Consider the following 24,434-nt stretch of genomic DNA (forward strand, 5'->3'; position numbering starts at 1 on the left):
GAGCTTCTAGTCCAAGGAGGAAGACAGACTAACAGTTATGTGCAAATGCTCCAATAAAGGGGAATACAGGGAACTCTAGCAGGGCACAGTGGTTCATGCCTGCAATCTCAGTGCTTTGGGAGTCCAAGGCAGGCAGATGACTTGAGGCCAGGAGTTCGAGACCAGCCTGGCCAACATGGTGAAACCCAGTCTCTACTAAAAATACAAATTACCCAGGCGTGGTAGCTTGCACCTGTAATCTCAGCTACTCGGGAGGCTGAGGCATGAGAACCACTTGAACCCGGGAGGTGGAGGTTGCAGTGAGCCGAGATTATACCATTGCACTCCAGCCTGGGCAACACAGAAAGAGTGTCTCAAAAAAATAAAATAAAATAAAATAATATAAAATAAAATAATAAAAATTAAAAAAAAAAAAGAGGGAAGATGGAGGTCCTCTTTCCTTGCCTAATGCAGCCATGGCTCGTGGTCCCAAGAAGCATCTGAAGCAGGTAGCAACTCCAAAGCATTGGATGCTGGATAAATTGACCAATGTGTTTGCACAGTGAGGCCATATATATACACAGTAAGGCCATAAATATATATATGGTCTCTCTCTATATAGACAGTAAACGGAATTGTGTCTGTTATTAAAATATTATAGAACATACTGGGAAATTCTCAGAAATCCAGAATTGGGATAGGGATGATGGCCACACAACATAGTAAATACATTCACAACTATTTTACTGTACACTTTAAAATGGTAGGTTTTATGTTATGTGAATTATATCTCAATGGTTTTATAGTTTCACAAAACCATTTAAACCAGAGCAAGAGCCAAGAAGGGGAAAGTAAAATGGTAGGCTCTTCTCATATAACTACATATATATTTCTAACCTCAAACTCTTTCCTGAGTCCCAGTTCTATATTTTATTACAACTCACATGAAATCATGAATTCTTTGAAATCAAAGGCCATATCTTATTCAGCTTTGTACCCCTCTGCCTGGTTTGCAGTATTAATTTGCTCATTCATTCATTCAAATCATCGTGAGTGTTTACCAGGTACCAGTTACTATGCTAAGAGCTGGATAACAGTGAACCAGTTCTTGCCATCACAGAACTCACAGTCTGGAGAGGGAATCAGACACCAAACAATACAGCAACAACCCAACCACTGGTACGTGCTATAGAGGAAAAGCACAGGCTGCTGCGGGAAACACATTATAGGAGAGCTGGTTAGCTCTGGGAAGGGTGGGTTCCACCAGGAGAAACCTCCCTGAGGAAGTGACAACCAAGTCCAGAGCTAAAGGATCAACAAAAATTCGCTGCATTTGATGGGCGGAGTTGGCCTTACAGCACAGGAAGCAGCATTTCTGAAGGCTCTGAGGCAGGAAGGGTCTTGGTAATCTGAGGAACAGAGAGAAGGCCAACGTGGTTGCACTAAAGTGAACAACTCACATGTCCAACAACTGATGAACTGAATATGTAAACAAAACATGGTATATCCATAACGGAATGTTATTCAGCCATAAAAAGGAATGAAGTATTGTTACAGGATACAATGTGGATGAATCCTGAAAACATTATGCTAAGTGAAAGAAACCAGATACAAAAGGCTGGCTATTGTATCATTTCATTAATATTATACATCCAGAATAGGCAAATACATATAGACAGAAAGTAGATTTGCACTTGCCTAGAGCTATAGGGGAGAGGGAGTGATTGCTAAATGGGTATGAGATTTTGGGGGCAGCAGTGAGATGAAAATATTCTAAAATCAATTGTGGTAATGGTTGTAGTAAATGAACAAAAAAACCACTAAGTGGTACATGTTAAATACACTAATTGTATGGTATGTAATTTATATCTCAATAAAACTGCTACTTTAAAAAACAATATATCTTCACAGTACATGACTCACATTGCTGGCCAAAGTATCCATCAGTATAGTCATTCATGTTTCTCAGCATGAAACCCCTTTATTTACTCAAAAGTTTATAGTCCTCTATAGTTTCACAAATACAATGAAAATGTGAGTCCAACTTGGTCATTGCATCAAATTAAAACTATGTAACTTTCAGTCAGGTGCAGGGGCTCGCACCTATAATCTCAGCACTTTGGGAGGACAAGGCAAGAGGATCATTTGAGCCCAGGAGTTCAAGACCAGCCTGGACAACATAGTGAGACCTCTGCAAAAAAAAGCTAAAAATTAGCCAGGCATGGTGGTGCACACATGTAATTCCAGCTACTCCCCAAGCTACTTGGAAGGCTAAGGTGGGAGGATCTCTTGAGACCAGCAGGGCAAGGTTGCAGTGAGCCATGATCATGTCACTGCACTCCAGCCTGGGCAAGAGAGCAAGACCTTATCTCAGAAAACAAAAAAACAAAACAAAACCCACACTATGTAACTTTCAAACAACAATGAACGAAAAAATAGCACAGGCTAAAGAGCAATAAAAAAGAACCGCAGGAAAGCACAGGTTTGGGTGTTTAAGAACAGTACCACTTCCTACTAAACGATGTTGTTAGGCACACATCTGAAGTGCTTTGAGCACTGACGGGAGTCATTTCATTAACAGAAGAAACTTGAGACTACACTTTATAAAAGAATTATAAGTGACATATGAACAAGAAAGTACACCAAGGGGAAAAAGCATAAATGTTAGACTAGAAAAACAGAATGCAGAGGCTGCTAGGCTCTAGAGGAGAGACATACTGAACTGAAAAGTTTCTCTGTGTTTTTCTTTTGTGTATGTTTCCAAAAAACCAAATACAAAAAGGCTTCTGTTAGAAAGCACCAGATTCCCCAATTGGAACTTGGCATACTGCCAATGGATTAATGATTTTAATCATATAGCCCAAACCAAGCCTTAATATGAGAATCAGAGAAAAGAACTGACAAGATTTGGACTAGCAAGCCTAATCAGCCATTAAATCTCATGGAAGAATTAGACTGCCTTAAAAATAGGCTGAAGCAAAACTAGTTTTTTATATACTTTATTGGTACTAACTAGAAGGTAGTAATATACCACTTTCTTCAATTATTCACTGTCAGATAATCCAGCAATAGTGTCTCTGCCAAAAAAAAAAAAAAAAAAAAGAGCCCACAAAAGTTTCTTCCTAGACGTTTAAAGAATTCCATTCCTTTACTAAACAAGGATTTTTTTTTTTTTTTTTTTTAACAGACAAGGTCTTACTTTGTTGTCCAGGCTGCTCTAGAACTCCTGGGCTCAGGTGATCCTCCTGCCTCAGCCTCCCAAAGTGCTGAGATTACAGGCATAACCTAACACGCCTAGCCAAGAAGGAATTTAAAAATTTAACATTTAGGGCCTGGCACAGTGGCTCACGCCTATAATCCCAGCACTTTGGGAGGCCGAGGCAGGTGGATCACCTGAGGTCAGGAGTTCAAGACCAGCCTGGCCAACATGGTGAAACCCCGTCTCTACTAAAAATACAAAAAGTAACTGGGCGTGGTGGCAGGCACCTGTAATTCCAGCTACTTGGGAGGCTGAGGCAGGAGAATCGCTTGAACTCAGGAGGCAGAGGTTGCTGTGAGCCAAGATTGCACCATCACACTTCAGCCTGGGGAACAAGAGTAAGACTTGTTTCAAAAAAAAAAGTTAACATTTGGAAGGAAAAAATACTTGGTAAAGGAACAACAGACAGGTTAATCATTTGAAGTCTCAGGAAAGCTGAAAATTAATTCTATCGATGTGAAATAATAAAGTAAATACAAAAACCAACCGTAAAAATTACTTTTTGGAAAGTTTCAATACAATTTAACTCTTGGTACCAACCTCCTCAGAATAATTCTCCCAGGCAAAGGCAGAAAACCCCTAAAACAACCTGGGAAAAAAACTGAAAAAAAACTGACCAAAATGAACACTAAGGAACACCATACACTAATTAAGACAAGAGAATCACCTTAAAACAACTTGAGACAGAAGAAAACTGGATGAAAACTGAGCAAGTGTGAGGTAATCAAAATGGCTTTTAAGCAACTATACTCCTCCCTGCCTTCAACCAATATTTCCCCCATGTATCCAAATATTAGACATTGGAAAAAAACTTAATTCCTAAAGGGAGTAATTAATCCTTCAATAGTACAGTTAAAGAAACATTGGTGGTGAAGTTAAATGGCTTAGGTTCAAAAATCTACCTACGATTTATTAGCTAGGCCACCTTAAGCTGTTTCCTCTTTAGTTAATGGGGGGATAATTCCAGTTCTGCCTCACAGAATTAACATGAAGATCAAATGAGACAGTATGTATACATGACAGCATACCTTGCAACTGTTTAATAACTATTTCATATTTTCTCTGCATAGCTGATTATAATCTGTAAGTTTCATGTTAACATTCTTCAGTCACTGTTGGCATTTCTTTTTTCAACCAAGTTTCAAATAAGGCACTAATCTTTGCTCAATTTAAACTCAAACCATGGAAACCTTGGCTGCTTTACTTGGATTGCAGGACTGGCAAAATTCCACTCCAGGTGGCTAAGCAATAATAAACAAGGGCTCACTGTTTCATCACATCCTCATTCCCTCCGTGAATAAGTTTCTCTCCAAATTTAGTGGCTCATTTTGGACTTTTAAAATACTACTATATTTCCTCCCCCAGTTATAAAACTTTTAAAACTTGAAATACTAAAACAAAGAACATTTTAAAACTAAATAAAATTCAGTAAGTTTAAAGAATGTCACACCAAGGAGAACAAAATGCAGTAGTAGGGTACAGCACTTCAAGATATTAAACCATGTTTCTCTATCCACTGGCCCAGCACACACAAATTCTAGCACTGAAATAAGAAAAACATATTCGGATTTCTGAGAATTTCCCAGTATGTTCTATAATATTTTAATAACAGACACAATTCTATTTACTGTCTATATCTAGAGACTATATATATATATATATATATATATATATATATATATATATATATATATATATATATATATACAGCCTGGGTGACACAGACCATTGTGCCACAGTGCAGTGGCACAATCATAGCTCACTGTAACCTCAAACTCCTAGACTCAAGTGATCCTCCCACCTCAGTCTCTCAAGTAGTTAGGACTACAGGCATGTGCCACCAAGCCTGGCTAATTTTTAAGTTTTTTTATAGAGATAGGATCTCACTATGTCACCCAGGATGGTCTTGAACTCCTGGGCTCAAATGATGCTCCTACCTCAGCCTCCCAAAGCACTGGGATTACAGGCATGAGCCACTGTGCCCAACCAGTGTCTATCATTAAACACACATACACACAGCAGGCCATCAAGTATTTGTCTTCTATAGTTTTATTATAAGTATATATGAAATATATTCAGCAAATATTTGACATATTAGACATATTTACATATAATAAAACTATAGAACACAAATAAGCTACCTGAGCAATAAACAGAACAGCAACAAAAAAAAAAGCATTATACTGTAAAGTGCTGAGACTTTACACACCAATTTTGGTACAATTTAATTATTTTTTATTGAGATATAATTCACATACCACAAAATTCACCCTTTTAAAGTATACAATTCAGTGGTTTTCAATATATTCATAAGGCTTTATCACTGGTTAATTCTAGAATATTTTCATCATCCCAAAAAGAAACCCAAGACTACTAGTAATCACTCACCATTCCTACCTCCCCCTCACCCCAAGAAACCTCTAATCTACTTTGTATCTCTATTTACTTGCCTATTTTGGACATTTCATATAAATAGAATCATACCATATGTTGCTTTTGTGAATTTAATTTAACGTTATCTTTCATTATCATGTGGTTTTTCTTCCTTCTTTTTTTCCTAATTAAAGCATGATCATGTACCACATGATAACTATAGTTAATAACAATGTATTAAATACCTAAAAATTGCTAAGAGAGTAGACTTTAAGTATTCTCACCACAAATAAGGATGTGAAGTAAGGCACATTACCTAGTTTCACTTTACCATTCCACAATGTATACACATTGCAAAGCATCATGTTGTATCCCATAAATATATTTTTTTGGTCAATTAAAAAAATAAATAGGAAGAAGAGAAAAAAGCACAATCAGGGTAATGTTATCATCTCTGCAAAGGAAATTCTTTAAAAACATGCATTGAGGTTGGGCACAATGGCTCACACCTGTAATCCCAACACTTTGGGATGCTGAGGCAGGCAGACCACCTGAGGTCAGGAGTTGGAGACTAGCCTAGCCAACATGGTGAAACTCCATCTCTACTAAAAATACAAAAATTATCCAGGTGTGGTGGCACATGCCTGTTGTTGCAGCTACTCAGGAGGCTGAGGAAGGAGGATGGCTTGAGCCCGGGAGGCAGAGGACACAGTGAGCCGAGATCATGCCACTGCACTCCACACTGCAGCCTGGGGGACAAAGAGAGACTCCCTCTCAAAAAAAAAAAAAAAAAAAAAAGAACCCAGGGCAGGCACAGTGGCTCACACCTGTAATCCCAGAACTTTGGGAGGCCAATGGGGGCAGATCACCTGAGGTCAGGAGTTTAAGACCAGCCTGGCCAACATGGTAAAACCCCATCTCTACAAAAAATGCAAAAATTAGCCGGGCGTGGTGGCACACAACTATAATCCCATCTACTGGGGAGGCTGGGGCAAGAAAATTGCTTGAACCCAGGAGGCGGAGGATGCAGTGAGCTGAGATCATGCCACTGTACTCCAGCCTGGGTGACACAGCGTGACCTGGTCTCAAAAAAAAAAAAAAAAAACATGTATTGGCCAGGCATGGTGGCTCACATCTGTAATCCCAGGACTGTGGTAAGCCCAGGTGGGAGGATTGCATGAGGGCAGGAGTTCAAGACCAGTCTGGGAAACATAGTGAGATCCTGTCTCTATAAAAAATATTAAAACTTAGCCAGGTGTGGTGGCATGCAGCTGTAGTCCTTACTACTCAAAAGGCTGAGGCAAGAGGACTACTTTATTTAGCATAGGAGTTCAAGGTTGCAGGGAGCTGTGACTGCATTACTGCACTCCAGCCTACACGACAGAGCAAGACACTGTCTCAAAAAACCAAAAAACATGTATAACACATGAAATACACACACACATATACATAGGCGTGCATACACACAAAGAAAGATCAGGAACTTGTATTGTGAGGCTGATATGGAATAACAGATATAGATACAAAGATTATCACACAGATGAACATTGTAATTTTTAGAATCTTTACTGCAAAATTCTTGAAAAATATTTCTCGTGGTTTCTAAAAAGAATCCTGGCTGGGCACAGTGGCTCATGCCTGTAATCCCAGCACTTTGGGAGGCCGAGGTGGGAGGATCACCTGAGGTCAAGGGTTCAAGACCAATCTGGTCAACATGGTGAAACCCTGTCTCTACTAAAAATACAAAAAATAGCTGGGTGTGGTGGTATGTGCCTGTAATCCCAGCTACTCAGGAGGCTAAGCCAGGAGAATCGCTTGAGCCTGGGAGACAGAGGTTGCAGTGAGCCGAGATCGCAGGACTGCACTCCTGCTGGGGAAAGAAGAGCGAAAAAAAGAAAAAAAAAAGAATCCTGACCAACATTTTGGCATTTTCCAAACTATTACATTATTATTATAAATGCTAATTACTATACTTTACTATTGTAAAAAGACATTAAACTATTTTTAAAATTATACATATAAATAATAATAAAAATCTGAAGCCACAGAAAAACATGTATATAGTTGTGTATTTAGGTTTGATGCAAAAATGGAGTTTTTAAAATTTTTTTAATGTTTTATTTATATTTCTTTTGAGACAAGGTCTCACTATGTTGTTCAGGCTAGTCTTGAACTCTTGACCTCAAACAATCCTCCCACCTCAGCATCCCAAAATACTGGTATTACAGACATAAGCCACTGTGCCCAGCTGCAAGTATTTTACTTTCAATTCGAAAGTATTATCATTATCATTTTTTGAAAGGCATTATTGAAATATACTTGTTATGGAGAATGGTCTGAGCAAAAAATGATAAAAATAGTAAGAATATAAAACTTAGAAGTATACAAAGAAATGTCATGCTTGGTGTTATAAATAGGCAAACGGAAGAATTCACAAACTTTTGATATAAATAAATGATTACTTTCATATCTAAACTAAATGTACATGATATGGAAAGATGACACTAATATATTGTCCAATTAAAAAGATAAGTTGCTTATATCCTACTGGTCACATAAAAAAACCTTTTTTTTTAAAGTTGCAGAGCTGTATGTATAATATGATCCTATTCATGTTGAAACAAAATACCATATATTGATTTGAGGGTGTGTGTACATGTGTATGTGTGTGTGGGTGCATGTGTGTGTATGTTTTCATGTAATTTTTGAAAGTCTACAAAGATATTCTCTAAATTATTAACAATGGTTACTCCAGGAAAATCAGACTACAAAAAATTAAAGCAACGTTCACTTTTTATTTCACATATTTCTGTATTAATTGCTTATGTACTACCTTTTGTAACTTTTTCATCACCAATTTTAAAAATTATTTAAATGTACCATCTTTTCTTGCATTAAATTCAAAACTTTAGTGTGTCAATTTGTAATGATCCAACCCAAGGGAAAAACTGAACATGGCCCCAAACACTAATAGGTGATATTTGACTTCCATGCACCTCACAGGTTTTTTAAAGCATCTTTACTCAGAACATATCCCAGAGAAAGCATCTAACTGGTACCCTGAAAAGTCTGGGATAAGAGTTGGCTGTATAATATCTATACAGTAAAGATAATCATCACTTTTAGTATTCACACATTACTCCACCACTTCCACGCTTTAACAACCATTGCCCCAGCCTGGGCAACATGGCAAAGCCCCATCTCTACAAAAAAACACAAAAGTGAGCCAGGTGTGGTGGTGTACGTCTGCAGTCCCAATAATGGGAATCTGAGGTAGGAGGGTCACCTGAGCCCGAGGAGGTCAGAGGCTACAGTGAGCTGAGATTGTGCCACTGAACTCCAGCCTGGGTGACAGGGTGAGACCCCTCAAAAAAAACAACTATTGCCAGTACATATGAAACCAGATTTTTTTTTCTTCTAAAAACAAAAACAAAACGGATACCTGTGCAGTACATGCAGGTTTGTTACATAGGTATATGTGTGCTGTGGTGGTTTGCAGCACCTATTGACCTATCCTCTAAGTTCCCTCCCCTCGTCCCCCAACCCCCAACAGATCCTGGTGTCTGTTGTTCCCCTCTCTGCGTTCATGTGTTCTCATTGTTCAATTCCCACTTATGAGTGAGAACACGCAGTGTTTGGTTTTCTGTTACTGTGTTAGTTTGCTGAGGATGATGGTTTCCAGCTTCATCCATGTCCCTGCAAAGGACATGATCTCACTCTTTTTTAGGGCAGCATAGTATTCCATGGCGTATATGTACCACATTTTCTTTATCCAGGCTATCATTGATGGGCATTTGGGTTGGTTCCATGTCTTTGCTATTGTAAATAGTGCTGCAATAAACATATGCGTGCACGTATCTTTTTTTTTTTCTGAGACAGTTTCGCTCTTGTTGCCCAGGCTAGAATGCAATGGCATGATCTCAACTCACTGCAACCTCCACCTCCCAGGTTCAAGCAATTCTCCTGTCTCAGCCTCCTGAGTAGCTGGGATTACAGGAGCATGCCACCACACCTGGGTAATTTTTGTATTTTTAGTAGAGATGGGGTTTCATCATATTGGTCAGGTTGGTCTCAAACTCCTGACCTCAGGTGATCCGCCCGCCTCAGCCTCCCAAAGTGCTGGGATTACAGATGTGAGCCACCCTGCCTGGACATGCATGTATCTTTATAGTAGAATGATTTCTATTCCTTTGGGTATATACCCAGTAACGCAATTGCTGGGTCAAATGGTATTTCTGGTTCTAGATCCTTGAGGAATCGCCACACTGCCTTCCACAATGGTTGAACTAATCTACATCTCCACCAACAGTGTAAAAGCGTTCCTATTTCTCCACAGCCTCGCCAGCATCTATTGTTTCCTGGCTTTCTCATAATCACCATTCTGACTGGCATGAGATGGTATCTCATTGTGGTTTTGATTTGTATTTCTCTGATGATCAGTGATGTTGAGCTTTTTCATATGTTTGTTGGCCATGTAAATGTCTTCTTTTGAGAAGTGTCTGTTCATATCCTTTGCCCACTTTCTGATGGGCTTTTTTCTTGTAAATTTGTTTAAGTTCCTTGCAAATTCTGGATATTAGACTTGATTTTTTTAAAGCACTCTGAGAGAGAATAGGTACAGATTAACACAAAACAGAGTTCTTAATTTCAAAGAATGAACCAAGTTGGAAAAACATCCAACCAAGTTTAGAAGACAGTGGAGGAGAGGGAAGAATAGGAAGCACTGTCAGTCTCTCATTCTTTCTTCCTTTCTGGTTTATCTAGTGATTCTTTGTACCTCAACTCCTTAGTGAACTCACCAACAGGGGGCTTTTGGGCCCACTTGAAACATGCAAACCAAACAATGCTACACCCAAAAAAAGGTTAGAATCATACCTTTTCCAGAATGAACCTGTTTAAATAAGGCATGTAGCCCTGGTTGGACACTGGACCCTCATCATCATCCCTGAAGTGCTCTTCAAGGGCAACCGGGTCATGAGGAACCTTCAGCACTGTGCACAGGTTATGGGAAAGGACCTGCAAGGGAAAAGAAAATCGTTTAAAGACTCCCACTAACCAGCACATGACACCTTCACCATGAATACAACATGCTGCTCCCTGTCCTGGGTAGAGAAAGATGGAAAATAAACTAGCAAAAACAGGGTGAGGGCTGCTCAGCTGCCAGCCCCTACTGGTTACCTGTTATTCTTTCTCATTCCTTCCCAGGTTTGGTTCACTTAGAACTAGTCTCTATTACATGCCTACTATGAGCCAGGCTCCATGCAAGATCTGTGAATATAATACTCCTGTGGTCTTTTACTAATTTGTCCACATCAGAAAGAAAAGCAGGGTGGGGGGGGAAGTGTAAGAGAATGTGTTCAAAATTAAACTTTTCACCAAGTAGAGCAGAGTCAGCCAATTAGAGCTATTAAGAGAAAGAACCTGGTATTGGGAGGCTGCAGCCAGGGGTTCTGGACAAGGAGGCTGACCTGGGCAAGTCACAACCTCTCCAGGCTTTAGTTTTCTCATTTATTCAATAGAAAGGGCCAAATTAATACACCAAATATTAATTAGGAATCTCTAAGTATCTAAACATTTCTAAAATTCTATGACTAGGCTAAATTTCAGCATGAGTATAAAAGAATATAAATATAAAAAGAGAAAGAAATCAAGGGCCTGGATTAGATTTAGGAAAAAATTAAATAGCAAAAATAGGAGTCGCCAACATGGTTAAAAACATTTTACAGAAAACCTGCATTCCATAGCATAAATACATACAAAGGGCTACTGGTCTTGCAATAACCTAAGTTCACACTTCAAAGTCCAGGTACAGTAGTTAAATTAGCAGTCTGGGCTACCTTAGTATTAACCTTGTTTTACATTAAATGAAAATTTTAAGATAGAACTTAAATCCCTTCTGTTTCATTTGTGCTTTCTGAACAGGTCAAATTACATAGCTAAGGCTGTACTTTCTTCAACAGAGAATCTTCCTAGTTGAACCCCAGGTAAAAACATTCCTTATTTTTCTCAGTCCTAAACATTTAACCTTAAGGAGCCACATTCATCTCAATAAATACTTTCATTTGCATTAAGCGAGTCCCTTTTTCTGCATACACATATTTCAGTTAGGAGTTTTTTTAAGATTAAAATTTTTTAATCTATAAAATAATTTGCATATCTTCTTTCTAAATTTGTTTTGTTTCTCAAAGCTTCATTTATGTGGAGATCCTTTTCTACACGCTCTACTGGTTTTAAGGAAGTAAGTTAAGGAAGTAAATTCACAAATGGTTATAAATGCAGTAATGAAGACTACAAAGCAGTCTGTGTTTCTCAAGCAAACCCTGTGTTTGCCAGTAAAGCACATGAAAAGAGTACGGTGGAGCTTTTATTGGAGAATTCTGCACCACAATCAGCAAAATTTTAAATAGATACTTAATTTATATTAGCCTAGTAAATCCTATATACTAAAGATCAATTTCAAGAATATGAAGTGCTTAATAACTATAAAATGCTGTGGAAATACAAGTATTAAAGAAATGAAATGCACACTTCTCAGATCAGGTTCAAATGTCATTCAAATTTTAAAATCATTTGGAACTTTACCCAAGTTAACAATTCCCAACTACTGGTTAAATTAAGGTATAGCCATAAAACATAAAAACCATGAGAAAGCTTGCTATGTACTGATATGAAAAGATCTCCAACATAAATTAAGTGAAAAAAACAAGGTACCTAAGAATATGTACGCCATCTTTTGTATAAAAGAAAAGGAAGGAAGAAATTCTGGAGGGATATATAAGAAACTAGTAACTATGAAGGGAAGACAAGTTTGATGAGACCAAGGTTAGAAAAAGACTTCACTGTACCTCTTCTTTGTATTAAGTTTTTTAAAAAAATTAACCTACTCAAAAATGTACTACATATTTTAAAAATTAAATATATATATATTTTTTAAGTGGCCAGCCTAAGATCACATAGATCAATCTATTTATCTTCATAGCCTATACTTTTTCTTCTACATTAACCTGCTGACTAGAAATGAGGTGTAAAAGGAAGATATATTCCACAGCAATGTACCGTGACTAATGGATGAGTGAGCTGTAAGGGTAATAAATGAGTTCAGAAAAGGAGAAATAGTATGTGTTACAGTGACTTCACAGAGGAAGTGAAATGTAACTTATGGCTTACAGGATAGATAAGGATAGCTTTAGGATAGGAATAGAGGCAAATACAAAAATGTCCAGATAGGGGAATAACATGATAAAAGTAGCTGATTAATCCAAAGCCTTCAGGAAACAAAAAACACCATCTCTCCCATACCCACCCTGTTCTCTACCTTAGGGTTTCATAGATTCTCTAACTAAAGTCCTGGCAGGGGCCTTGGATGTCATATTGTCATCCTCATCTTATAAATGGTGACTACAGACTCACAGATATTAAATTTGTTTTTCTTGACTAAAGTTACTGAGAAGAACTGAGACTAGAACTCAGGTTTTGTAATCTCTGGTCCAGCTCTCTCCAGTAATAAGAAACATTATGTCTTCAGTTCTCTAAAGTCAACAATGCTCTTTGTACATATAGATGCTTAGTTTGATTAAGTGATCCCACTGAAGAAGATATAGATTTGAACTCAAGATTTCAGCCTTGGACAATTAAACAGTACTCTTGTTAAACATAGGGATGGCTAAATTCAGTGATAATTTTCTTAACCATCTTTACTTAGTTAAGCAAACTGTGAGGAAGGCAGCACATTATACAAGGCACCTGGAGGAGACCTGCGCTCCAATGTCTCTGCATCCTCACTGTCAAATGAGGAGTTGGACTTGTTTGTAAAACCCTTAACTATCAACCCAAACTCATTTCATAATTTAGATAAGAAGTCCAGCTTTGTGACAGTTTTTTCACTGTTAGTAAGGTCTATAAAAGGGAAGACTTCTTCAAAAAATATAACAACAGGCCGGGCATGGTGGCTTATGCCAATAATCCTAGCACTTTAGGGGGCTGAAACAAGCGGACAGCTAGAGCCCAGAAGTTCAATACCAACCTGGATGACATGGCAAAACCCCATCTCTATAGAAAGTACAAAAGCTAGCTGGATGTGGTGGCACATGCCTGTAGTCCCAGCTACCTGGGAGGCTGAGATGGGAGGCTGAGGTGGGAGGATCACCTGAGCCTAGGGAGGTCGAGGCTGCATTGAGCCATGATCATGCCACTGCACTCCAGCCTTGGTGACAGACGGGGTCCCATCTCAAAAATTAATTAATTAATTATAATAGATATGTATATATAAAACAACCAACTGAATAAAGCAACAATGAAACAGTATTTCTAAAAGAGGAAAAAATTGTGTACTATCTTTAAAACTTTTTTATCAGCAACCTTTCTTTAAAGCTTAGACAGTATCTCAAGTATTTTTTTCTTTTTTAAGATTTATTTGTATTTTTTAAAAATAGAGATGGGGTCTCACTATGTGTGCCCAGGCTAGTCTCAAACTCCTGGGCTCAAGTGATCCTCCCACCTCAGCCTGCCAAAGTGCCAGGATTATACACATGAGCCACCATGCCCAGTCTCAACAAGGTTTTTTGTTTGTTTGTTTTTTGTTTTGAGGCAGAGTCTCACTCTGTCGCCCAGGCTGGAGTGCAATGGCATGATCTCAGCAACCTCTGTCTCCCAGGTTCAAGCAATCTTCCCACCTCAGCCTCCCAAGCAGTGGAATTACAGGCACCTGCCACCACACCCAGCTAATTTTTGTATTTTTAGTAGAGACAGAGTTTCACCATGTTGGCCAGACTGGTCTCAAACTCCTGACCTCAAGTGATCCACTCACCTTGGCCTGCGTGCTGGGATTAGAGGCGTGAACCACTACACCTTGCCAAGGTTTTCTTTTTATAAAAATAAAATATACAAGAAATAAAATTTTTGATGGCCAGAATATAAACTAGTAAAAAGAAGTAAAAGCTCCTCCATAAACTTATACAGCAATTTATGCTTTTTCAAGTAGACTCACACCATCTATTAATTTGTTTTAGCCTCTCCACAGGGAGAGTAGATATTATTGCTATTTTACAGATGAAGAGGCTGAGTCAGAGATTAGGAGATGTGTCCCAAATCACAGAGTTTTACATGTAGCAAAACTGGGATTAGACCCAAGCCTCCCACTCTGGTGTCCTTTCCATGCTTTGCTACCTTCCCTCTGTTTCTGGAAAAACAGATAGCCCTGCCAATACAAAGATGGACACGCCCACGAGTTGTTTCTAAATTTTAGTGATGTGCTGGTGCTACCCCAGCCCCACCCCATCAGCTCCACAGGGCCCAACAGAGATGACAGGCACTATTCAGCAGAGCCAAGTTAGTGCCAGTGGCAAGGAAGTCCACATACCTAGAAGTCTGGGACCATTCTCTCTCTGGGAGCCCTCATCTCCCAGCACCCTATCCCTCTGGGGGAATCTGCACTAAGAGGCACTAACCCCTTCTCCAGATGAGGAAGCTGAAAAGCAGATTAAGACAAAAGAATCAGAAAGAGGACTACAAGTTCTTGATTTGTAAAAGGACTGCCCCAAATCACTCTAATCAGGGTGTTTGCAAGTTTCTTGAAAAAGCTGAATTTATCCCACTTCAAATGCCTGTTCCTCCAAAGGCCATTCTTTCAGCACCCACATAATTGCTAAGCAGCTTTGCTCTCATTCTGCTGATCTGAAGAATAAACTATTGTTACCACAATAACAGATCCATATCCATGCCAGAAACTCATCTCCCAAGTTCCCTCATAGCTGTCTGCAGTTGCCTCTGCAGGGCCTCTGCTGACAAGATGACTAATTAACTGCATGAGCCCTGCTCGTGTGGTCTGTTCCTGTTCAGTGGTTTGCTTGCCATTTACCCTTTTTAAGCATTTTACTCCAGCCATCATGAAAATGAAATCAAGGATGGTGAACAGTGTTTTAACACGAGTAAGTAGTGTTCACTTTCCTTTCTCCAAAGACGTAGAGATTCTAAAAAGTTATTTAAAATGTGCCACCCAGTAACACACTGTTTCCCTTTACAGGATGTGCGTAATGGGCAAGATTCAACACTGAAAAAAAAGCGGAGTGGGGGCAGATTTCTATTCCAAAAGACTTATCTGAACTGACACAATTATAGACTTATAACTCATAATGGGCAATCTTTTTTTAAAACATTAAAATTCCTGTCTGATTTATAAAATTTCAAGCCAATGGCAAATTACCAGAAAATTCTTCCTAACAATGGACCAGCATGACCAATTTCCTACCACAGCTATGCCCTGCCTTAAGAGCATTGTCTACTCTAAGTCCTGCCCATTCCCGCATGGACTCATTTTCCCCTTCCAAACATCTTTTCATCCTGCTTGTCACTGCTTAAGTCTTGCTTGTTTCCTCTTATCTTTAATCTATCCAGCTTCAAAAATCTCGAAGTCATTGTTCACACTGCTCTCAATCCCTAAGTACAATCAGTTACCATCCTAGACACTTACACCAAATCTTCAAGTACCACTAACATCACGTTATCCCCCTGCCTAAAAATCATCAGGGACTACAGAAGTAAAAGCTAAGGAAATATGTGAGTTCTATATTTAAGTCACTCCACAAGCCAGCCCACTTCACCTTCCTTATTTCTTCCACCCCTCTGCACCAACCATACAAATCCAGCCAAATAAGCTTACTAACTGCATCCCAGGCAACCCCTGTACCACACTCCTTTCTCCCCTGGGCCCTTGCTCAATTTACCCCTACCTCCTTTCCTACCTAACAAAAATGGCATCTCTTTCTGAAGCCTTCATCACCCAAACCAAGATGATCTTTCTTCACTCTGTTTCCCAAGCAGTACCTCTTGTGCTAACTACCACACATGATTTCTCTCTCCTGTAAGACTGTACATTTCTGAAAGGCCCATATCTTATACAACACTGCATGCCCATGGCACCTAGCATGCTGCCCAGAATCCAGAAGACTTTCAATAACTGCTAAGTGAATTCTTTCTAGAAATTCTCTTAACACTAAAGCCATGATACTTTAATATTAACAATAATCTTAGAAAATATACTATTTCTATCTCCTCACTTCACAGATAAAAAGACTGTGGCCTGAGACTTGGCCTAAGTCACACAATAATTAGCAACAAAGTAGGGACTAGAACTCAAATCTCTTAGCTCTTTGTCCCACAGTGATGCCCTGTGCTGGAAACATTTCTCTTCTGCCTAGTCATATCCTTCAAGATTGGGTCATTCATAAACTCTAGGAAATCTTCATGAATTACCACCCTGCCCCATGAACTCCTATTCGGCATTTAACTATGTTCTGTTTCAGACACTAATGGTATCTCAAATATCTAACTTATCAAATATCCTCCCTTATTGAAGGGAGGAAATAAATATTTTCCTTCTGCATCCTTCAGTGACTAGCATAGGGCTAAGGGAAGATTCAGTAAGAGCAGAACATTTACAGACAGATTAAGGAAAAGTAACTCTGTTGGAATGCTGTCCACAGAATATATGCCACTGATTACACTCTAACTGATTACACTCTAACTGAACCACCTTTTTAAAGTTATTTTGGATAACTTACCAACTTACCTCTCTTCAGAAACTAAACAGAAAATACTCATAAATTTGACCACAGAAAAATGCTCATATTTTCTTTTAAAAAGAAAGAAACCATAAAAAAACAAAAAAGGCAAATAGCTCCAATATTCAAATCATTCTCGTGGACATGAATAGAAAATTCACAAAAGAAACTAATCACTAATAAATAGAGGATACCTTCAAGTTCAGGTGGAACTCCTGGGACCTTTAACTTTTAGATTGTATGGCTAAGGCATAATGTTGTTTGTTGTGTATTATATTTGGTATAACTTTTCTTACTGTTTCTCTACTAAGAACGCCTTTAAATGTGGTTATTGTGATACTTTTTACAAGGAAACTATACTTGAGCAGTTCCAAATTGTACATACTGTATGAACCTTGTCCTCTGAATGGGTTCCTTATTTCTACATGGAATTTCATAGCTTGCAGTATCATGTAACTAAAGATTAAACCTCACCTTTTACTTCAAAAATAGGCAAATAAAATATAGGAAAAGATGCTTAATCTTGCTAGTAATCAAAAGAATGCACATTAAAAGAGCTATTACTTTTTGCCTAAGTAACAATACCTGGTGTTTGAGGAGATATAAGGGAGTAAAGACTACCAATAACCAACACTGCAGAAGGTACAGAGCAGGTTTTTCTCAACTTCAGTACTACTGACATTTTGGGCTGAATAATTATTTGTTTGGGAGACAGGGCAGGTAACCTATGCATTGTACAATGTATAGCAGTATCCTGGGTTAAAAACATTTAAAACATCTCAAATACCTGTGAATAGGAAATGGTTAAATAAAGCATGATGCATCCACACAATGAAATAGTTCACAGTCATTATAAAGGATGGTGTCTGTATCTATATGCATTTATACAGAAAGATGACCCTAACACAATGCTTAAGAAGAGACTACAGGCCAGGCACAGTGGCTCTCACCTGTAATCCCAGCACTGAGGGAGGCCAAGGGAGGAGGATCGCTTGAGCCCAGGAGTTCAAGACCAGCCTGGGCAACAAAGTAAGACCCTATCTCTACAAAAAATACAAAAGTTAGCTGAAGGGGGTAGCGTGCGCCTGTGGTCCCAGTTACTAGGGAGGCTGAGGTAGGAGAATCAAATGAGCCCAGGAGGTTGAGGCTGCATGCAGTGAGCCGTGATGGTGCCGCTGTACTCCAGCTCTGGCAACTGAGCAAGAACCTGTCTCACAAAAAAAAATAAATAAATAAATAAGTAAGAAAATAGGTTACAAAAGGATACAGAATATGACCCTATTTATACAAAAGGACATATATGTCTGTGTATTTACATATGTGTATATGCATGTGTGTACATGATGGGGGAAGGGAGAAAGATATATAAGAAAGATATTCACTGAAAAGTTAATTACAACCTGCCTTTGGTGGTAGAATTTGAATGTTTTACTTTGGACTCTGTACTTTAATACATTGTTTGAGTATTCTATGTATTACCTTTTAATCAGAAAATGAAGCTTTTATCTTTTAATATTTTATATATTTTAAATAGAAAATTTAAAAATTAGGTAGGGTAGAGGGCTTGCTATGGTCTGAATGTGTCCCCCAAAATTCATATGTTGAAACTTAATCTCCAATGTGTCAGTCAGTATTAAGAGGTGAGGCCTGGCCGGGAGCAATGGCTCATGCCTGTAATCCCAGCACTTTGGGAGGAGGCCAAGGAGGGTAGATCACGAGGTCAGGAGATCAAGGCCATCCTGGCCAACATGGTGAAACCCCATCTCTACTAAAAATACAAAAATTAGCCGGGCGTGGTGGTGTGTGCCTGTAGTCCCAGCTACTCGGGAAGCTGAGGCAGGAGAATCACTTGAACCAGGAAGTCAGAGATTGCAGTGAGCAGAGATCACGCCACTGCACTCCAGCCTGGGTGACAGAGCAAGACTAAGTCTCAAAAAAAAAAGAGGTGAGGCCTTTAGGTGGTGATTAAGTCAAGAGAGCGGAACTCTCGCAAATGGGATCAATGACCTTATAAAAGAGGTTGAAGGGAGGGAATTCCCTAGTCTCTTTTGCCCTTCTGCCATGTGAGGATACAGCAACAAAGAACCATCTTGGGAGCAGACAGCAAGTCATCACCAGACACTCAATCTGCTAGCATCTTGATCTTGGACTTTCCAGTATCCAGAACTGTGATAAATAAATTTATATTATTTATAAATTACCTAGTCTGTGGTATTTTGCTGCAGTATCGGGACTAGGTGAAACAAGGCTCCTGCTAGAAAGCACCAGTAAAATTAGAAAATGAAAAGATCACTTTAGAACTATAAAGTTGATAAAATTAACTCCTCTGAGTCATCCACAAAGCATGTTTTCCCATGCCTCTTTAAAAAGCCACCCTATGGAGGTTGTGGCAGGCCGAGATGGTGCTACTGCATTCCAGCCTGGGCACAGAGCGAGACTCCATCTCAAAAAAAAAAAAAAGTCACCCTAATGGGCAACAAAGTCCCCCAATTTGGGACAGCCTCCTGAGAGTCCAGGCCCCCAATGAAATATTGCACAAATATCTTTTAAGAAGGTAAATGATTTATGAGAAGATTTAACTTCAGCAAGCTTCTTTATCTTTCTCACTACTCTGTAAGTTCCTTAAAAGAGAGGGCCTGTATTTTAGCTATCTGTGCAATACGTATTTTAGCCATCTGTGCAATACCAAAACCTAATGAAGTACTTAATGAGACAGCTGTTCAACAAATGTTTGCTAAATTAGTCCCATTTAAGAATTTCCAAGAATGTTTTTCTTTTTTTAAATTTCATTTTGCTACTCTACCATCTTCATCTAGATCTGGGTCTTTGCATTTATTTTACTATACTACCATGTTTCTAGAAGAATTTTTAATTGGAATCTCTAGTTCAGATCACTCTCAGAGTGAAAAACAATGCCTCCATTAGTTCTTAACACCACCAGAACTAGTCAAGCATAATTCATTTGGCCTGAGATCTAGTAGAGAAGTCCAGTTCCTTAAAATTCAAGTACAGACTTCTGAGAAAAGGACACAATAAGAATTAATAAGCAGGTGTGAGAGAAGGCTCTATAACAGAAGAGGGGGCTCTGAGCTCCTTGACTATCACCTCCTTGGAAGTTTAATTTAGTACATTCATCTCCAAGAGAAAATGTGAAGTCATCTCCAAGAGAAAATCTGGCTGGACGCAGTGGCTCATGCCCATAATCTCAACACTGGGAGGCTGAGGCAGGAGGATCACTTGGGGTCAGGAGTTTGGGACCACCCAGGCAACATAACAAGACCCTGTCTGTATGAAAAATATAAAAATTAGCAAGGCATGGTGGCGCACACCTGCAATCCCAGCTGCTCAGTAGGCTGAGGTGGGAGGACCACTTGAGCCTAGGAGTTCAAGGTTGCAGTGAGCCATAATAGCACCACTGCACTCCAGCCTGGGTGACAGTGTAAGACCCTGTCTCAAAAAGAAAAATTTTTTTGATTTAAGAAAGATCACAAATCTGAAGTCATTAAAATATACAGAAATCAAAAATATGTAAAATAAAATTAAAAGAATGAAAAAAATCACAAATGTGAGGTTTCCCTCGGCTGCCCCACCTTCTCACCAACCTGACCCTGCATGGTCCCTAAAATATGACTTCTATCCCTATCAATCTCTTGAAATTGCTTTTCTAAATGGATTCTGAGGTAGACACAGAGATGCACCATTCAGATGCCCCCTCAAGTAGGTAACTGCTACCCAGCTACAAGGACTGTGTTAAGCTGATAGCCTCCAGCTACTTTCAGGGTCCCAGTGACAGAGCGGGGTGGTAGGATCACTTTTCCTCAATGTGGGAGTCCCATAAGGGGCAATATTTGCTTCAGAGCTCCTGGTTTTGCCAAATCCATATGATGGTTTGACAGTTCCTTTTCTCAATTTCATTTCCTCTCTCCCATCCCACAGGTAACACTTTTGTATTCCTAACACTGTCTTAGCATTGGCTTCCTGGAGAATCCATGCTGGGACAGATACCTTCTGGCCAAGTCACTCTCCCAAAGGTCTGGCAGTTGGCAGTCTGAATCACCCCCTCCTCTTAGACGTTTTTGGTCCCTGACATACCATTTTCTTTTCTTTTCTTTTTTTTTCTTTTTTTTGAGACAGGGTCTTGCTCTGTTACTCAGGCTGGAGTGCAGTAGCTCGATCTGGGCTCACCACAGCCTCGACCTCCTGGGCTCAAGCAATTCTCCCACCTCAGCCACCATCCCCCACCCCTCACCCCCAGTAGCTGGGACTACAGGCACCTGCCATCACACCCAGCTAATTTTTCTATTTTTTGTAGAAACAGGTTTCACCATGTTGTCCAGGCTGGTCTCAAACTCCTGAGCTCAAGCCATCCACCTGCCTCAGCCTCACAAGTGCTGGAATTACAAGCATGCGCCAGCGTACCCGGCCCAGACAGAATAGTTTCTAAGTTCTTCAAAGGTACCTTTATGCAGTCACATCCATCATCCCTCATTCTCCCAATCTGGTCATTTCCCAAAGATCAATTTTCAACCCTGAATTCTACTTTAATTTCTTCTTAGAAAGTGCTTTTGGCCAGGCACAGTGGCTCACACCTATAATCCCAGCACTTTAGGAGGCCAAGGCAGGTGATCACTTCAGGCCAGGAGTTTGAGACCAGCCTGCCAACATGGCAAAACCCCATATCTACTAAAAACATAAAAAGTAGCTGGGCGTGGTGGCACATGCCTGTAATCCCAGCTACTTGGGAGGCTGAAGCATGAGAATCACTTGAACCCGGGAGGCAGAGGTTGCAGTGAGCACAGATTGTGTCACTGCACTCCTGCATGGGCAACAGAGGAAGACCCTGTCTCAAAAAAAAAAAAAGTAAAGACATTCTGTGTTTACGAATCAAAAGACTTAATTAAATTTTTTTAAATTTTATATTTTATAAATCTAAACATTTATAAAAAGAAAAAAGAAAGTGATTTTATTCTGACAACCTTAAGTCACCTCTATTCAAATGATTCATAGATCTCTTTCTGATCTTAACCTCTCAAATAGGCTCTGGTTTACATCACTAAACAATACTAGAGATTTCTATTCTAAATCTGCCTCACGTCCAAAAGATCCAAATGAGATCTCATCACTTTTCTCCCCAAAATAGGTTTGCCACCCTGATTCTGACTTAGGTATCACCATTGCCTTAACAAAACTATGGTCTCTTCTTATATCTCCTTTTCATATAGTTTGTCCACCTTCTGGATCTAATTCAGCCCCAGCCAATGACAACTCCTGTCTCTACTGTGTGAGCCGCTCTGTCACCTTCAGGCTAACCAAGCAGAGAGTGTGAGGCTGGGGAAACAAGGGCTCTTCCCCTCACCTCCCAGTACAAGGTCCCATTCTCCCCTCTCAGGCCCTGTCAAACAGTTGCTGCAGAGCAACTACTCCTCAGGATATAACCACGGTAAACACATTAAGCTACAAGGTTCAGTTAGAAGGCTAAACCTCAAAATGCATGTCTGCCACCCTACATTTTACAAATGAGGAAACTGAAGCCCAGCAAAGAGACGTGATTTCCCATGACCACACAAGTAATGGAGTACAGGTAACTCTCCTTACTCCCCAACTCCTCTCTCTCTTAACACTTTTCATGTTCCTCTAAAGGTTTTACTTTCTGAATGTTTCATCATAGTATTCTCACAGAGGAATTTCATACATCCTTTTCAAGTTAGTGACAAATGTCTCCTCCTCTAGGAAGCATTCTCTGAGCTAACTCCTCAGGTCCTCACCCCAAGCTAAATAGGTTCCCTTCCTCTGCATTCTGCCTTCTGTATCTCACTGTATTCGAATTGCCAGTTTGCTCATCTGTATCACTCACAAGATTTTAAGCTCTACAAGGGGAGGGTACATATCTGTTTTAATTTCCATAGCTACCACTACTGAGCCACACTCACCAACTTACCCAGACTTCATAGCACCCCACTAACAAGTCCCCCAATCTCCAGCCTCTCACCTTTAGTCATTAAACCTACATCATCAGAATAATTTTAAAACCGTATCTCTGCCATATATCTACCTAAAAACTTTAAATGACTTATCCTCTTTACAGGGTCAATTCTGAACTAATTCTAACACAGACTGTCAGTCAATAAACATATATTAGCCATATATTCTGTGCAAAAACATTCAATGACATCTAAAATGTAGCCCCACCTCTCTTTAAATCCTAATTCTCCGCTATGCATTAAAACAAACCTTCTACTCCACTCACAGTATTTCCTTTCTGCTCAAATACTCCAAGTTGAGGCTCTTGCTCTTAATTTACAGTGCTACCACCATATTTGTCACCTTTCTGCAATTATACTGGACAAGATCTGCCCCATTCTCTCAAGACCTTGAGAACCTGTCTGGAGGTTCCAGCAGGTAAGCACAGCTATTCATATACCCTTGACCGAAGACTGGTCCTCCTCTATCGAGGGTGGTCGTTCTCTTTGACTCAGCACACAGCATCGGGAGGGACACACATCGAGTGGTGAGGGAGGAAGGGGACAACCACCTAGCCAGCCAGATCAGCGAAATCAACCCTGGTGATCAATGGGGTGACAGATATCACAGCCAGATCACCCTCACATTCGCCATTCCCTCAAGAAATAGCTGAAGTTCTATCTCCTTCATGAAACTTTGTCTGCAACTGTCTATATCCTTTTCTCTATTTGCCATGGAAATATACGGCAAACCACATATGAAATTTAGAATTTTTAAAGCCTCATTTTAAAAAAAGTAAAAGGGAATAGGTAATATTAACTTAAATACTATATCCAAAATATTGTAATTTAAACATGTAATCAGTATTTTTTTAAATCATGCCTGCAATCCCAGCACTTCAGGAGGCCGAGGCGGGTGGATCACCTGAGGTCAGGAGTTCGAGACCAGCCTGGCCAACATGGTGAAACCCTGTCTCTACTAAAAACACAAAAATTATCCAGACATGGTGGCAGGCACCTGTAATACCAGCTATTCGGGAGGCTGAAGCAGGAAAATCACTTGAATCCAGGAGGCGGAGGTTGCAGTGAGCCAAGATCATGCCATTACATTCTAGCCTGGGCGACAAGAGCGAAACACCATCTCAAAATAAATAAATAAATAACGAGATATGTTACTCTTGTTTTGGTACTAAGTCTTTGAAATCCAATGCATATTTTATACTTAAAGTACATTTCAACTCAGGCTCACGACTTTTCAAGCAGTCAACAGCCAAATGTGGCTACTGGCTAACACTGGATGGCACA

The 24,434-nt window shown here is 39.6% G+C and overlaps 1 protein-coding gene across 2 annotated transcripts in view; it reads right to left on the reverse strand.

Annotated features, from left to right (window-relative positions):
• Nucleotides 1-24,434, reverse strand: part of SWAP70 (switching B cell complex subunit SWAP70) — an 85,517-nt gene that overhangs the window by 46,111 nt on the left and 14,972 nt on the right. For both annotated transcript variants that reach the window (XM_002822037.6, XM_002822038.6), the window contains exon 2: nt 10,487-10,627. In XM_002822037.6, the coding sequence (XP_002822083.1) occupies nt 10,487-10,627 (141 nt within the window). The remainder of the gene's footprint in view (nt 1-10,486; nt 10,628-24,434) is intronic.

The sequence above is a fragment of the Pongo abelii genome, chromosome 9, assembly GCF_028885655.2.
Source record: "Pongo abelii isolate AG06213 chromosome 9, NHGRI_mPonAbe1-v2.0_pri, whole genome shotgun sequence".
Lineage (NCBI taxonomy): Eukaryota > Metazoa > Chordata > Mammalia > Primates > Hominidae > Pongo > Pongo abelii.